This window comes from Cricetulus griseus, assembly GCF_003668045.3.
Source record: "Cricetulus griseus strain 17A/GY chromosome 1 unlocalized genomic scaffold, alternate assembly CriGri-PICRH-1.0 chr1_1, whole genome shotgun sequence".
NCBI lineage: Eukaryota > Metazoa > Chordata > Mammalia > Rodentia > Cricetidae > Cricetulus > Cricetulus griseus.
This window is the reverse complement of record NW_023276807.1, coordinates 167,113,801-167,131,871: the sequence shown is the minus strand read 5'-3', so window position 1 is coordinate 167,131,871 and position 18,071 is coordinate 167,113,801. Positions and strand designations below refer to the sequence as shown.

At 37.9% G+C, this 18,071-nt stretch overlaps 1 protein-coding gene across 6 annotated transcripts in view; it reads left to right on the top strand.

Annotated features, from left to right (window-relative positions):
- The first annotated feature begins 4,432 nt into the window (after positions 1–4,432).
- Positions 4,433–18,071, top strand: part of Cfap20dc (CFAP20 domain containing) — a 289,810-nt gene continuing 276,171 nt past the window's right edge. For 4 of the 6 annotated variants that reach the window (XR_004772275.1, XM_035452375.1, XM_035452374.1 and 1 more), the window contains exons 1-4: positions 4,437–4,639; positions 6,693–6,782; positions 9,485–9,578; positions 17,405–17,477. Coding sequence is in view for 5 of the 6 variants with exons in the window: in XM_035452375.1 (XP_035308266.1) it covers positions 4,619–4,639; positions 6,693–6,782; positions 9,485–9,578; positions 17,405–17,477 (278 nt within the window). In the remaining variant the exon portion in view is untranslated. Of the gene's footprint in view, positions 4,640–6,692; positions 6,783–9,484; positions 9,579–17,404; positions 17,478–18,071 lie in introns of all 6 variants that reach the window. The other 2 variants (XM_035452377.1, XM_035452376.1) reach the window with 2 other exon arrangements.

Here is an 18,071-nt window from a genome sequence, read left to right as displayed (position 1 = left end):
CCGAATTTACCATTCTGCAGTTCTGAATCCGCCTTGTAGCCAAGGGGTCTCCACGGTGCTGGAGATGTTAAGCTTCCCGGGTTTCGGCACCATATGTCCCGCGTGCTCTGTATTCCTCGCCAGCAAGAAATACACGCAGGACACTCGGATCCTTCTGCAGACAAGCTTTAATGCATTTTACCAGAGTGGAGACTGAACAGAGACTGAGCAGAGACACTGAACCAAGAAAACCATCCCTATATAAAGGCTGACCAGCCGCCTGGGACGTGTTACCCTATGAATGGCTTCAGCTCCTCAGGCAAAAATGAGCCACGGGATAGGCAGAGATCAAAGGAATGGAGATTACCCAGCGCCTGTGAAGTAATTCACACCTTGGTGTCTTCAGGCAACATTATAATGCAGGAACCGGCTTCCTACATAGCAACACTGTAACAACCCAAACTGAAACAACCTTTACTCCTGGGGATGCAAGTTTCTATTCTTACAGACCTGTGACCTTCTGTTGCCCTCTAGAGGCTCACATCCTCAGCCCCCTCACTTCTGGAGGGGATGTTTCAATTCAGAATAAACTTCTATATAATAGGAAGGCATAGAGAAAGAAAGTATTTCATCATTTCATTCACTAATAAAAAAAATCACCACCATAGTTATTGGCAATGCTAGTTTAATTAGATAAGTAAAATAAAATCTACATGTAGCCTGACTTTGGAAAATGAAACGCATTATCTCTCAGCAGCCTCCATGTATGCTGTAGCCAAGAGTGATGTTGGGAGGGGACCTGTTGCCTGACTTTGTATTACTCCAGCGTCAGAAACTCCTAAAAATTCCTATTTCTGGGACCCATAAACATTCCACTGTCAAAGTACACATTGGAACTGTCAGATCAATAGTCAAACAGATGCCTTGGGTGTCATTACTTAATTTGTTTAAGACCACAAAACATACACAGTTCAAAAGTTATTTTATGAGATCAGTATTGTTATAATTCATATTCAGTCACAACGTGGAACATTTTAACTTCAAGTATTAAATTTTTCGATATAATTGTGAAATATAACAAATTCTGAAAATCAATCCAATGTTTTTATTCTCCTCATGACAAATAAATTATGAACCACGGCCAAAATATACACCATAACTGATTGTAGTATAAACAGCATATTCTTAGTTTAAAAGAGTACTATAGCTTATTAAATTGATAATAATAGATATCTAACTTAAATAACTACTTTGGCAAACAAAGACTCTGCCACTTTTCAAAGCTATTTCTAGTCTATTCTGTTTTAAATACCATCCCAGATCTTTTAATAATATTAATATACCACAAATTACTTTCTTTGTGGAACAAAAATGAACATTTTAAAGCTTGTAAAATGACTAATTCTAAATGTTGTCAAATTAGTTTAAGCAATTTAATGCAATTATTAAATGTACTGACTTCTTAAAAAATCGCAATTAAAGAAACAATTTCAGTGTCTTTTATAACACACATATATAGCTTGTTTTAAGGCACGTTATTTGGGGAGGCTGGCTTTTATTCTTTCTCATAATTCTGGTAGATGTTCTTGAAGGCATAGTCAAATCCAAGATTTTGTATGTAGCTAGCATTCGTCTGAATTAAGCAACAGCAATTGCTTTATAAAATTGGATCTTGCCCCATCTCAATTTTTAAGCTCATGTTGTTAAACAACTATACATGGCTATTTTGCTTTATAGTCAGCCACTCCTGTGTGTGTTAAGGGTAGCTCTCATCATATGCCAAGCTGATCTGAGTTTGGCAGGTTTCAGATTTGCTCCATTGCCTGGATAAGCCTATACCAAATTTCCAAATAAAAATACAACTACTAATGTTTGTAATTTGCTAGGAGCTCAGAGGGTTAGGAGATGTTTGGCCTTGCAACAAATGATATTATAGTCTTACAGCCTTAAACTAAAGAAACAAGTAATGAAAAGCAAAACTAAATGGATAGAATCACTCATCGATACACTATGATTATCATGTTTGACTCTGTAACAAGTTTTCATAAAAATTGAGGTTATTATTCCAAGAAATAGCTCAAATAGCTCACTAGGTATAGGCACTTGCCACCTGAGGTCAATCCCTCAGATCAATGTGGTTGAAGGAGAGAAATGACTCATTCAGGTTGTCCTATGACCCCATTGCATGTGTTCACATGTACACACAAACACACACAAATAAATAAGCAGTTAATTAACTTGATTTTTAATTGAGGGTACTAATTTACCCTTAAGAAAGAGTGCTATTATCCATAAAGACTTGCAGAGAAAGGAAACATGTCAAACATGAACAACAACAACAACAAAATATTCAATGTGACTGAATTGAAAGTGGGTGGCACATAAGTAGCCTAGAACTGGAGAGGAAGGGGAGGGCTAAATTTTACAGAGCCAACCCAGGATCTATAGTCATTAAAAAGTGAGAAGCAGGAAGCTGGTACGGTTAGATTCACTTTTTTCTTTACTTTATGTACACATATGTGTTTGTTATGTGTGGTGTATCTATGAGTTCATGTAGTGTGTAGTACATAAGCATGTGGATGTGTGTGGAAGCCAAAGGTTGACATCAAGTATCTTTCTCCACCACTCCCCATTTTATTTTTGCCAGGGTCTGTCACCAAACCAGGAGCTCACCAATTCCATCAGACTTGCTGGCCAATGAGTATCAGAGATCAACCTGTCAGCATTCCCCTTTTCTGCAGATTTTGGACTACATACAGATGCACTGGCTTTTTCTTGGACTCTGAGGATTGAACTTGGGTTTTATTGCTTGTACAGAAGATACCTGACTGAATGAACCTTCTTCCCAATGCTAGGGTTGGCATTTTATAAAGATACTCTGACAGTGCCATAAAGGGTTGTCAGTAGAGTGTAATTAGGAGGGTGTTATCGTAGCTTTTCGAAGAGAAAATGATGGGTCAATCAGAGTAGAGACTACAATTAAGGAAAGGTGAGTCAACTTGGAAAGTGTTTAGATAAAATGTCTACATGTTGGGGTGGATACAGAGAATGTGATAGTTATTTATTATTACATAAGATTTACCCCCAATTTAGCAATTTGCAATGCTTGCTATATAAAATCTATGAATAAGGAGTGTTCCCTGATTCAGATTCAGTCAAAGGGTTGTCCTCAGTGCTGACTGAAGATGGCTTGAATTATAAAAATGGGCTCTGTGGCTGGATTTAGAGTCATCTGAGAGACAGACCTCTGGGCCTGCCTCTGAGGAGGTTTCCAGACAGGTTTGATTAAGAAAGATGCACCCTGAACACATACATGTGCACCATCCCAGGAACTGGGATCCTAGACTAAAGGAAATGGAGAATGTTATCAGTATTCATCTCTCTGCATTGTGACTATGGGTGCAATATGACCCAACACCTCATGTTTCTGTCACCATGCCTTTCTTGCCATACTGGACTGTATCTCTCAAACTGAGAGTCAAAGAAAAATGTTCCTTCCTTAAGCTGCTTTTGTAGAATATTTTGTCACAGCAATGAAAAAAAGTAACTAATACAGGCTTTGCCTGTCATCATGTGTCTTCTCATTAGAGACTAAAAAAAAACACGTGTGATTATGGAGACAGGATTGGTGAGCTGAAGCCAAGAAATGACAATTGTCAAAAGGATTCTCCTCCAGCCTCCATAAGACAACTTCAATTTGGACTTCTGATTTCCCAATCTATGAGAGTAAATTTCTCTTACTTTTCAAGCCACTTTGTGATAACTTGTTACATTATCCACAACTAAAATATTCTTCCAGTGCTGTTGCTTATTTGTGTTCCTGGCATTCAGCCCAAGTTGTGATTCGTTTCCTCACTCATTTAATTACTGCCTTTCTCATCTAATATGTAACCTGGGTGCAGGCAGGACCTCTTTCACAGCTAGCCTCTGGACATGGTTATCTGGAGCACTAAGGGCAACCCTTACCTCATCGTTCATTTGAGTAAAGAAACCTTAGCTTTTGAAAGGGTTCTGTGACCTTGCATAAACATCCTCATTTCGCAAGGGCCTTTCCAAAATAACATTCTGTTATTTCTCAAAGAAACCAAGTATGGGCGTGTCTGAACCAAAGACCATCTGACCAATTACCAGTTTACAATACTTAGAGCCAGTGAGAAGACATTATCTGAGTTAGAGCCCGGGGGTAACCTTTTGCTTTTTTAGCTAATGGGTTACGACTTGCCACAGGTGGTAAAGCCCCTCAGTTGCCTGGGCAACGCTTCAGCCTAGCCAGCGGTAAAGCATCTGAAAGGCTCAGTGCGCAGGCGCCTCCGGGGAGCCAATGGGCGCGGCTGTTCAGACCCGAAGCGGGCTGCGCGGTTCCCGCGGGCGCGGTCGGTTGTGTGCTCGGAAGCGGCGGCGGGCGGTCACGTAGGTTACGCACAATCACTCCGCGGCCAGCGGATCCCTCACTCTGCTCCATCGCTTGCCGCGGCGCCCCGAGCGGGGCCACGATGGCGCGAGCCGGCGTCTGGAGGCGCCGCTGACGTTGTCGCGAGGCACCGAGGCGAGCCCGAGCCGGCGGAGCCCAGAGGCGGTGCTTCCCGCCCACCTCCAGCCGGCAAACTCTGTGCCCCCAAACCCTGGGCCCTCTGCGGGAATGTTCAAAAATGAGTACCAGGTAACCCAACAGGGCTTCCTCCCCGGGGCGAGCTGGCTCGCCTTCTGGGTTGTGAAGCCTCCACTCCTGGGGTGAAAAATAATTAGTGGCTAAATCGTCTTGACCTTGAGCTGTTCAAGCTGCAGTTCAGTGCTTTTTAGTGCAGACCCCGTGGATCTGATTACAGAGCAGGTCATAACCCACCCTCACCCCCACCCCCCCTCCCGCCATGCTAGACATCCGGAATAGGAATTTGGGCACGGGACCCTGATCCCCTCTGGTATCCTAAGCTATTTAGAAAAGTTAATGGTTGGATTACTTTAAGCCCAGGATTAAAGTAAGCACTTGGACTGTGTGCTGTTTTTCTTTTTCCTATTACTCTCCTGCATTGGGGTACATGAAGATCAGTGGGGAATACTAACAACAACAACAACAACAACAAAAAAACAGATTTCCTGACCCTCCTTCTAGATTGAGAGAATAAAAAATGTGGATGGGCTTAGCCTGTGTAGTTTTAAAGCAACCCCCAAGCAAGTCTGATCCAAGGATTACATTTGGAACACACTGTTTCTCAGTGTTCCTCAGACACCTTGCTCCATGGATGGGATCCCTTCCTCAGCTCACTGGCTTTCTGTCCCCGATCTCCTGTCTTCATCTTGAAATTACCGGTTTATATAGCATCTTCATTTTGCTATTAGGAATATTGTCAGAGTGCTGGTACCCTGACCCCCAGGGTCCACCTCTTTATGGCTTCATCCTTTTGGCCAAACACTACTTGTCCTTAAAGCACTTTGTGCTTTTCTTTTGTCCAGTTTTTAGAAATTTGTTCTATGTATTAGAATAAACTTAGTTTAATCTCAGCATGTAGATAAAGTATAATGTTATGAAATAACAGATGCCCACTGTGGGCAATTTGGAAAACACAGGAAAAGAACTGGGGAGAAAAGATTTACTATTTCACTGAGGTTCAGGTATTTCTTTTTAAAACCCAGTGGCCTCAAACTTACAATTCATACAAAATGACCTGCCCTGAGAATCAGTAGCATGTACAAATTTGCACATAATAGGAAAGAAGAAATGTTCTACATGTCAGAAGCAAAACATGCTTTAGGGAAATGCCAGTAAGTTTTTAGGAAAACGACAGGTTTTTGTAAAAACCAAACAGTTTATGTGCTTCGTGTAATTCAAATCATACTTAGTCTTCATCTCAGCTTCTCAAATTTTGCAACAAATTCTTCCTTGGAGATATTAATTTAATTCCCCCATTTTCTTTGCAGAGTTTTTATTTAGTAATAACGTTAGCATTCCTATTAGTGTGATTCTGATCTTCAGTTTACAGTAGGTAACAATCTATAGAAAATTTTCCTTTTGTTCTTACTGTATGTCTCCAAATTATTTGTTATAAGATACTGTAGAGATGTTCAGTAAGAACTGCCTTCCACATATACCCCAATCCTTCTTGGGTCTTTTTATGAAAGTCTAAGCTATTTTCCCTCTTTATTGAATAGCTTTTAATGGCACTATTAAGCCCTTGCTGCATGCCAAGTATTGTCCTTGATGATTTATGTTTGATAGCCTGCATGATGCAACAACTTATTTGACAGATGGAAAAATCAAGACATTAAATAACTTCAAATTCAGAAAATTAAAAAGAAGGTATTGAAGCACTAATCAGTGTGACTACTAAGTTTATGTTCATATATAATGATAAGATTTATTAGCTTAGTTTACAATTGTGTTTAAACCCTTTAGTCTGGTCTTTTTAGAATGCTTTGAGGACCTGATCTATACATGTCAAGTCAATGAGCCCCTTCTGTAATATTTCTATGGCACAATTGATGTTTATCATATTTTTAAAGGTGAGTTCCTTAGTAACCTAAGGTGATCCAAATCCAATGGTTGTGGCTTATATACAGCCAAAGTATAAAACAGGCATAATAACAGGGATAATGTTTTTCCAAGATCTGACTGTTTAACTGACAGATGTCTAGAACACTGGTTTTAAATTCTGTGGTAAATAAAATTTCTCCCATAGCATTGTATTTCACTGTGAATTCCTTGTTTTATTTTCTAGGGGGGTGCATTTGTTGAAATCTTTAGTGCTCAGGGGAAAAATCCTGGAGCAAAATGGAAGATCTTTGGCAGTCCATCTGTGATTTGGAAAGTAAGTGTTAGAAGTGTGGAATCCTGGAAGGGATGTGTGGGAAGGTTATAGAAAAATGGGCTCCATTAAACTTCAGAACTGGTTTCCTTATTCTTTTACCATCAAAAGCAGCCCCCCCCAACCACCACCAGACACCACTTCTCAGTTTGTTAAGACTGCCACATGGTACATAACTGCTATGTGTACTTTGAGTCCTGCTTTATCATTTTAGGTGACTTTGATAACCCCAGGCCTCTGGGTTTCTTGATTTCATCATCTTTAATGACATCTGATTCTGCTGTGGCCTTACTATCACTATCACATCCTTGACCTCATCACCACAAACAGCAGGACCTCTGAAATTAACAAGTGAGACACAGAGACATTTTTCGATGACCTCGATCTTCGATTCTTAAGGTCACTTGCTCAGATCCTCCCACTGTTTGTTCTTCAGTCTGATTGGGACCTTCAGGTCATAGACTTTTCTGTTTCTCCCTTGTGGTTAGTTTTACTGATTTTCCCTGAGTTCTTACCTCTTTCTTTGCAGTGCAGAAACTAAAGTGTCATTTCAGTCCCTTTCCAGGAAGGACCTTGAAAGCCTTTGTTCTTTAGCTTATCACGATGCTTGCTTAGCCAGCCCTTGCCTCATCCCTGTCTTTCCTTTGCCTGTACCTGGGCTCCTCAATATTTTTGGAGAAACTTCCTTTAATTTCAAGATTGATAACACATAAATCTGACCCCATCCTGTTGTGTTCTTGTCAGTATCCAAATGATACTTTCTTGTCATCTTCAGTTTCCAACCACCAAAATGCCTGGTCCTTGCTCCTGCCCACATCCAGGGCATGCCCTCCTGACTTACCAGAAGCTGACACACCCACTTCCCAGAGAAAGCAGGAGCCATCATGTAGAAACCAATTTTCTTTGCTGTCACCATACCTAAAAGCTTGTCTCCATCGAGATGAATGCCTTCACGAGAAGAATAAGAATATCTGTAGATGAAACTTAAAACTACTGTTAAGTGCTTAGTATTTGCTAAGGGTAACATTAGACACATTACACAATGCTATATAATGTAAATAACTTTGAGACAGATAGCTACATGCCCCTCTGACAGGTGAGAATATTGACCTATGGAAAGACAAGGACAAAAATTGTGCATTTCTTGTTATGAATGAAAGAGAAATGGTACTCAGAGAACATGTGCCAGAGAAGTCAGGAGAGGCTTCCCCAAGTAAATGACATTGAGTTCTGTTAAGGTTTGAATATAAAATGTACCCCCACAGGTGGTACTATTTTGAGAGGTTGTAGAAACTTTGGGAGGTGGGGTCAAGATATAGGAAGTGAGTCACTGAGACTTGGCATTTGAAGGCTCTTCTTGGCCCCAGGTTTCTGTTCCTTACACTGCTTCCTATCTGCCATAAAGAAGCTTTTCCACCAAGGCTGCCATCACTATGATATTTTGCCTAGGCTCATGGGATCAAGGAACTGTGGATAGACATATTTGAAATCCTGACCCTAAAATTGGTATTGTTTTGCTTTCAGTTGTTTATGTTGAATATTTCATCACAGCTGCCCAGAGTAACTAATGCAAGTGTTAAGTGTCATCCAGGCATCAAGTGAGGCTGCTACACAGAAGAGCCAAGTAAAGGGAGTAGTGTGAACAGAATCCCTGTATCAGGAGAGAGCTTAGCATTGTTAAGAAACCAAGAATGTTGTTGGTATTAAAATTAAAAGATTAAATTTAAATTGCTGGGTAGGGAACAGTGTATATAAGTGCTTTGTGACTGTGTTGAAGGTTTTAGTAAGCTGTTGAATGAGTGCATAAATAAATAATATACTTGGTACATGTATGTTCTTCATAAATACACAGTGGATGCTATTACAGTGGACATTACATGAACTTACTTATTATAAAGGTCTCATTTATTAAAAAGAGATTTATTTTTATGTTTATGGATGTGTTTGTGTGAGTATATGCCATATGCTGGGTGCCCATAGAGGCAAGCGGACAGCATCTTATACCCTGGTGTGGAGACATAGATAGTTGTGAGCTGTCCAGCATGGGTGCTAGGAACTGAACTTGCATCTTTTAGAAGAGTAACAAGTGCTCTTATCTGCTTAGCCATCTCTCCAGTGTCTTAGCTTAACTTCTTAGGTAGTGTTAATTGTTACATTTAGTTCAAATTGATTTTAAATGTGTATATATATTTAAATATATATATTTCTGTATTATATATATATATATACAGTTTTCAAAGTCACACCAGATATGAAATAATACATAATTAATTCCATTTGAGGTACGGCCTGAAAGCAAAGAACTTCTAGTGTGAACTCAGCAGGTGTTAGATACTTTCTTCTGCTGTACAGGGGTTGGTGATCAGCTGTGCACCTAGGTGGGGATGCCTACATGTAGCAAGAAGAAGCTACACCCAGAGCCATTAGTGGCTTTGGAATCCCTGAAGTCAGAGAACTTTTGTTCATTTGGAGGAAACATGTTTTCTTATAATAAGAAATTAGCCACATGGCTAGTGTGATTTTGTGTTCCATTCCCAGCAAGTCTCAGGATGAAAGCCTCATTAAGGTTTGAGTCTACTTTTTTGTCTTGTTTAACAACAACAACAACAAAAAGACTTTTTCCTGGGAATTTGCAGTTCCAACTTTTACAAAAGAAGGCAAATAAAATATGCTTCAATTACTGCTATTTTCATTTTGTCCCATAGGAGTTTGATAAAGAAGTTAAAAGTTTTGTATTTATCCTGGAAGGCAGCAGCCAGACCAACAGAATTCAATTACCAAAGGAGAATAAGCAAATCCGTGAGTAAAACTTCTAATACTGGAAATCAACATTTGATAGAATTACATTTTGTGTCTTAGAAGCAGGCATATTAATAGGACTTCTGTGGCATCTGCTGGTGTGAAGTCATGTGATATTTTTAATGTAGAAAATAACTGTATGTAGAAAAATATCCTTCCTCACTATCTTTAAATTTAGAACTATTTTAAATCCTAGAAGATTATTTTAGTAGTCACTTATTATAATAGTATCTGTTGAGCACTAAGTTTGTATGAGGGATTTTCCACAGTGCTCCTTTACAGGTGAGCATAAACACATTTCTAATAAATACCTTATTAGAAAATTAGGTAGTTAAGGTAAAGTTTTGACAGGAGTTCAAGAATTCATAAATTACAAGAACTTCAGTTTTTTAAAGAACAAAAAAAGATTTAAAAAATACATAAAACATTATTAGTAACAGTAATTAATAAATCTTTAGGAAAAATATCTAACAAGTATAGATATATTCATTAGCAAATAGCTGCAGTAATTGGTTCCATTGTGAAAATTAACCGTGGCATTTTAAAGCAGACAGAACCTTACAAGGTGACTTAGAGATGTGGTCCAGAAGAGCAGTTGTTGGTGGATATGAGGTTGGAATTTAAGGCTTTGTCACCAGACTAAACTTTCAATAAAGTGATTAATTTGAGTAATGTATAAATATTGTCAGATTTTTCACTGTCTCTTATTGGTTAAATATATATTTCTGTTCTTTTGTAGAAATAAATTGGTAGTTCTTTTTTTGTACTTGTCCTTTACTTTGTCTTCATTCATTGAGAATATTTATTAGGGGATTGCAGATAAGGCTGAGTGATAGAACATTACCTAGCAGGCTCACAGGCCTGGCTTCAATCCCTAGCTACATAAATAAAACATATTAAAAAGAGCATGTATTGAGTACCTTCCATGCACCAGGCACTGTGGACAGCTATTGGTACCTGATTTCTAATTTTAATTTCCTTTGTAAACTGTACAGATTTTAGGCTTTATGTACCATTTCAAGTACTAAGTGACATTTTAAATTTCTAAGAAGTAAATCAAGACATGCAAATTAGGGATGGAAGATGATTTAATTTAAAGTGTTTTCTCAGAGTTTCTTTATAAACTAAGAAATCAGCCTTAAAAGAAAATGGATAATTATTGTTAAAGTTTTAAAATTAATTTGCTGCCACAAGGAAATTTGGCTTCCTCATAGTTCCTAGTTGGGTATGTGATTGATTGCATGTTTTGGTGTTCTTTTTCACTTTCATATACATTTGTGTTTGTAAGTAAAGTGAACTAAAGTAAGTCAGGCAAGCATATCTGAAATTACAGTTTTGTTTTTTTTTTTTTCCTTATGAGAGACACAGTTCTTCTGTTTTGGGATATTGACTTTATGAAACAGATACTTTCCAGGAACTTGGCTGTTAGAAGCTGGCTACTCTTTTTTGCCCTTATTGTTTGGCTTGTAAAGACAATCCGACTTCCTTTTAGTGCCCTGTGCATCAATACCAGTCATGATATTGATGGTATCAGCCAGTCCTGGCAGCCTTCTCATTTGGCTCTGAGAAAGATTCCTCCTTTACCAAAGTGACTAAATACAGTCTCCCTATCTCCCTTTTTCTACTGTTATTCAGATTTTTTTTCCTTAGTTTTCTCAGAAACGGGGTTTAATGTGTTATAATTACCTCTTTAAATGTAGCAATGATGGCTTTTAATTAGAAGAAACAGAAGAATCTTCTAATATGTTTCTTACACAATGCCCTGCAATTAAAAATTAATCTAGCTTTCCCGTGGCATGTGAAGCAGTGTAACAAATGAAACATTTTTTCTGGTCTCCCTGGCATTAATGCTGTTCAGATGCACTCTTTGGATGTTTGGATAACAAAGTTTGTAGTTATTTTTAATTGTATAAAATGACCTTCTGAATGAGGTTCTTATGTTTAAACTGAAATTGAAAAGCATGCCTTGAATAGAGGAAAATCGGCTTTCAATTAACATCTAAATTAAGTTCAATTATCATTATGTATTCCTATTTTAAGAGTTAATACATACTTTATGCAAACTTGACATTCGATAGTTCATTTGTATTTCTAACTATATTAGACACTTATGAGGAAAGTTTCATAATGAAATTAAATATTTTTGACTGTTCCTACACAGTAATCTTTCTGAGTTAAATTGTACTTGATGAATCCTAAAATAATAAATCAGTTGTTTTTAATTTGTTATTACAAATTACGTATGCATGCACCATGGTGTGCATATGGGTCAGAAGATAACTTGTGGGAGACAGTTCTCTCTTGTCATATGGGTTCTGGGAATGAACTCAGGTCAGCTTGGCAAGCAAATGCATTAGCTGCTGAGCCATCTGACTCATTTGTAGCTAGAGTTTTCTTTCCCGCCAGGTCCTGCCGCCCTTCAGCCCCAAATAAGCACACAGAGACATATTAATTATTAAACTGTTGACCAGTGGATAGGGCTTCTTATTGGCTAGCTCTCTTAATTATTAACCCATAATTACTAATCTGTGTATTTCTACATGGCCTTATCTTACCAGAGAATGCCTGGCATGTCCTATCTTCCCAGTCTCTACATGGTATCTCTCTCTGCCTTCTTCTCCCCAGCCTTCTTCTGGTCTGGTAGCCCTGCCTATCCTTCCTGCCTGGCTACTAGCCAAACAGTGTTTTATTCCTCAGCCAATAAAAGAAACATATATACAGAAGGGCATTCCCCCATCACCCTGTGGTTTTTGTTGTTTCTTTATAACCTAATACAAGAAATTAACCTTGAAAGAGACTAATTATTGTTAAAAGGTTGTAATTAATTTGCTGCAATAAGTAAAGTTTCTCAGAGTTCCTAGTTGGATATGTGTTACATAGTGCTTGAAATGGTACATAAAGCCTAGAATCTGTACAGTTTACAAAGAAAATTAAACATAAAAATCAGGTACAAACAGCACGTCTTTTCATAGTCTGGTGCATGGAAGGCACCCAATACATATTCTTTCTAATATGATTTATTTATGTTGCTAGGAATTGAACCCAGACCAATGAGCCTGCTAGGTAAAAAACACCCATCAAATGATGGAGCATGTGACACTCATTATCACACTGTATACTTCTCAGGGGATTTGTTAATCATCATCTTTGTAATCCCTATCTCAGAGATGATTTACAGTTGATGTTCAGATAAGTTTGTTAAATGTGTCACAATGAGATCAATTCTGTTCTAATTTCTAACTGTAACCATCTGCCTTTGGTAATGACACTTTAGTCTATCATTTACCAATTAGATAAATCTCTGCCATCCTTCAGCTTGGATGGTGTTGTATGGCGTTGCCTGTATGAGAAGCATCACTGCCATACATACATATCCAGTAGGGATTTTGTATTCAAGAGTCACATTCAAAGTCATTGGTTTCCCTGCTGAGTCATCTGAACCAAATAGTGTGTGTCTGTGGCCATCTGCATCCCTGAAGCCTGAGTTCAGCTGTTCTAAAAGATGAGGATGGCTTCTTGTTGTTCCCCCAGGTCTCCTTACTGCTGCTTTGCTATTCTTTTTAAATTATGTCTTGCTATATTTAAAACCCTTAAGTGTCTTTGATCTCACCATTCTATGAAGTGCTCTTATCAGAGTGAGTAGTTCTCTGTATTCCTGAGCCTATAGGGGTTCTCAGTTCTCATCTTCACCTTTGGGAGCATCTGAGAGCACCAGCACCTCCTTGATACACATCTTTCACTTATCTCCGTGGATATCTCCAATGTCCATCTTCATCCAACTGTGTACTTAATCCGACAACATGTTCTAGGTTGTTGTTAGTTTTTCCTCTTCTCCTTTTGCCACCTGGATGCTGCAGTGATGCTAGTCTTTATGTTTAGCCCTATGGCTACATGTTTTCCCTGGTTATCAGCTTCAGGATCATAGATTTTAATACCATTTCTGTCTTACTTCAATCTTGCAAATCAGGACCACCTATGTGTAGTGTGTGTAAAACCCAGCTCCTGGCCAAGGCTGCTTGTGATTCTTTTAATCCCTGCCTTTAACTTGCTAGGCAGACAACATTGTCTTTTCAATTGATGAGACCAAAATTCTTGTTTCTATTTTTCTTTATTTTCTGAATCCATTAAGAAGATATCAGTGGTACTGGGAAAGAGATTGAAAGTTTGCCTGCTTCTTACTCAGCAGTACTGCTCACACTTCTCTCAGGCCTGGATTATTGCAGTTACTTTCTGTTGGGCCTCCCTATAGTCTGTTATCAAATTAGCAGCCAGAGTAGACCTCTTCAATTATAAGTGATATGTAAAACATGTTACCTTCTCTTGAAAAATGTCCCATTTTGTAAAGTAAAAATAATTTCTGTATGGGAATGTGACTGTCTGATTCCCTCTTAACTCACTGGCTTTCTATCTTATTACTCTTCCTCTGGCCTGCATCCTACCCGTTCTAGGCCATTGCTGTTTTGGCACCCAGCACACTCTTCCTCCTTCCCAGCCTTTACTAAGGTGCCACCTTGGAATGTGACCCACCTGACATGTACTTAAGTTACACCTGGACTTCATAGTCCTGTTTTTCAGCCCTTTGGCCCATCTCCTGCCCTCCTCTCATACTGTGAACAGCACTGAACATGTGTGTATTTGTTAGTTGTTTCACTGTTTTTCCAACCATTTTCAGAAAGCCAATTCAATTAATAGAAACTGTTTAGTTTGTCTTGTTTTCCCTGATACACAATCAAGTTAATCTGCATCAAACACATGCATGAATGATTGGCTTCCCACTGATTTTAGGTTGGCCTCTCTCTTTCACATGGCTTTTAAGGCTCCATATGACTGAGTTTCAGATCTGTTCTTTTCCCTCTTCAGTGTCATATACCAGCCGACTGAGCATTTTAAGGTTCCTTTCAGCTGTTATACCCTTCCTTCCCCATGGACATCCTACCTCCATCATAAGATGGAGTAATCCTCCTACATTCTGTTCCTCTCTCCTATACCACTGCCCAGCTCCCAGTCAATCCCTGCTTTTTGTTCCAAGCTTAGTTCCTTCGATATTTCCTCAGTACTGCCTGTACTGATCATCTCCTTCCCCTCAAGTTAAATGCTCTCATAGAACTTTGACCTCCTCTTTTGTGAAACCATATTGTACATTCCAGGAGGGTATAGATTATGACAGTCTTATTTACTAAAAAAACTTCAAGTCTTGTGCACAGCATGTGATCAGTTGATCAATAATCTTTGTTAAATGATAATGCTAATTCATACAGATGATTCTTTGATATACAGATGGAAATTATTAGCCTAGTTTTAGGGATGAAAAAGAAATTAAGGATATGCTAAGGCTGTGATTCATCCTGAGATTTCTGGGTGGTGAGGAGGAATGATTGTCTGTGTCCTCATCCCATTTCTTGGATGATGCAGTCCTTATAAAATGTATGTGAGGCATGCAATCTGTCATTTGTTCCAATGAAACAACTCTAAGAACACTGCTTAAAACTAGTATTTTACAAGTTGAGTATGTCTTTAAGTATTTAAAAGGAAAAAGAAATGGGGACTATATCCCTTTAACAAGGAATTTCTATATATTTTATGTATTTGATGGCCATTTTTTTAAAAAATGAGGCCTATATTCAGTATTAATTAAAGTTATTTTAAATACAGTGCAGACATGAAGAGCCAGTTTAAATTTCCCAGGCCAGGGAAATATATACTGAAATGGAGTTTATTTAGCATTACTGCCATATGGAATTAGCTTGCTAAATGTTATTAAAACACTCTTATCTTTGTCATATCATCACCTTGTGGTATCATCACACTGAAAGGCTTTTGGAAAGAAGGGCCTTGGTGTGTGAGAATGTTGAATGACAGTTTTGTTGAGGAAAGAGATCTTCCATTTCTAAAAATGGTCTTTTACATGCAGCTCTTTGTGCTTGAAGGAAATAATACTGGTTCAGTGAGATTTGTGGCATAGATTAGGGACCTTTTAAAGGGCTGGTTTGACTTGATCTGGTGTTTTCCAAGCTCTGTTTACGACTGAGGCCCTTGTGGAAATGGCAGTACTCTCAGTGCCAGAGACCAGAGAGGATGACTGAAGGTAGTTGATTTGAGATGGCATCATTTTGCTATTTCGCTTTGCTTTTGTGGGTCAGAACTCTGGTTGCCACACTGCATCTCTCTAAAAATGTGGTAGAACACATTCCTAGAGAATTTTCTAGGGTAGAGCCTTCCATCTCCCGTTTCTGTTTTGTGTAACTTAGGATTTCTCTCTGAACACAGATAAAGCTTGATATAAGCTTTAAAAGAAGTTATCCTTGTATATTTGATAAAAACATTCATCCATGTATATTTGATGAAAAGCATTAATATACATTTTTGGCCAATTATGTTTGTTTATAGAAAAGTTGGTATAAAACATAGAAGTAGCTTTTTCTTTTTTCAGGAATGCTATAAAACAGCTTACGGTAGGAACCACAAATCAGAAGTCTTTGTACAAAATGATCAAAGGTTATTGTGTGATTAAATTGCTTAAATTTATTAAGTTTATTACTAGCATAAATAAGACATATCACCTTAAATCAGTTGCTTTCCTTGGAGCCCTATGTCTGTGTATATGGGTGGGGGTGTGTGTGTGTGTGTGTGTGTGTGTGTGTTAGGAATTGGGCCCAGCATTGTACACACTAAGCAAACACTCCAGCCATAGCTTAGGTAGGCTCTGAACTAGAAGATGAACCTTGATCTTCCTGCCTCTGTTTCCTAAGTGCTGGATTGTAGGGAAGCACCATCAGACTTGGCTCTTCCTTAAAGGCTTTTTTAACTCCTGTTTGTTTCTAATTTTGGATTTCTAGAAGGTCATAGACAAAGTTATGACATCTTTATTTCATATGCAACACAGACAAATGTTCCTAACCTGCACATTTTTTGGAGGTATGATCCTTGTGAGTTTTTGTTCCCATTTTTTTATTTCATCAAGAATTAAACCCAGAATCTTCTATATGGCTTGCCCGCCAAGTTCTTCTACAATCCATCCATACCAATTCACTAAGACATCTGTTGAAAGCATCATAAATTGAGAGATCAATGAAAAGTTCAAAACCTTAGAGGGAATGTAGAGAAAGTATAAAAATCAACTGTTTAAGGAGTTGTAGACTACAGCTATCAAAAATGCCATGTGAGTTGTTTTTTCTTAACATTTCTTATCCATATGAAACTAATGATAAGGAATAAAAGCTATAATTTCTTAGTGAGAATTAATTAAGATCATGTTAACAAAAGGGATTATAAGTGAAATTATGTTCCTTCATCCAACTAAGTGTAGATACCATTAAGATCATATGACTAAGATTTGCTTCGTTGAGCCTTTACTTGTAGTTGCCATAATTAGAGTTGTTTTTCTTGAGCTGCTCTTCTTTATTGAGTTGTTTAGTAAGAGTATAAAACCTGTCAGAGAATAAAAATAATTGCCACATGTTTTTATGACCACACTGATGGGAATCCATAGTTCAATTTTATATGTGTGTGTAGAGTGCAGTTCCATGCTCACATTGTCTTATGGCATAACAAAAGAGTGAATAAAAATCCCTTTGTTTGATTTTTATAAAAATATCACCATTGCCACAGATGGGACTTTAAAATACAGCATTTGTTGAAATTTGACTCAGTTGTCATCACTCTCACCTTTATAATCGGGTTATAAATCATGGATGGTGCTCCTGTATGCCTTCCTGCTCCTGAAGTGCTGGACTATGTCGCTTGCAGGGAGCACTGACTGTGTCTGTTTGTGTGCACATTTTAGGGGCCTGAAAATTTCATTTCATATTTTTTCTCTCTTGTTCTAGTTGGACTGATCCAGAGGTTTCTTGTACTTCAGATTTACCTACCCCTGGGACAGGACTTCTCCACTGAACTACTGTAAGATGTATAGAACTTCTTTTGAATGTTTTATGTGCACTAAACATTAGATCAATTGAAGCAGTGATAACAGACATTAATTGCATGTGGCAGGTTTTATTTTTGCATTAAACAATAGTGACTTATTGGGTTCATTTAGAGTAATTAAATAATTTAGTTGTATTTCTTGAAAATTTTTTTGGGGAGAAAGAAAGCAGGTTTAATCTGTTTGAGTAGATGCTGTGGATTTTGATTTTACATTTTTCTTGTTTGCAGAACTACAGTTGGCTTAACATTAATTGAAAGACATTGTAACACTATTTACTGTAGTTTTGACATATTGGTTCCTTTTGTGTATGTGGACATAGTTGGAGTATGTTTATTTTCAATGGCCTTACAAGATTGTTTAGCAAAAGTTAAAATAAATTATTTTTACTTAGTTGAGCTATGTGTTGCAGGATACCAGTAGTAATAAAAATAACATTTAGTTTGTAGTTTCATACAAAATTCAGTATTTTCTAAGATTTCATTGCTAAATATCTATCTGTATTGTAAATAAACCATTAAACGGTTTATTTTGGTTTGGTTTGATTTTTAATTAAAAACCATGATTCA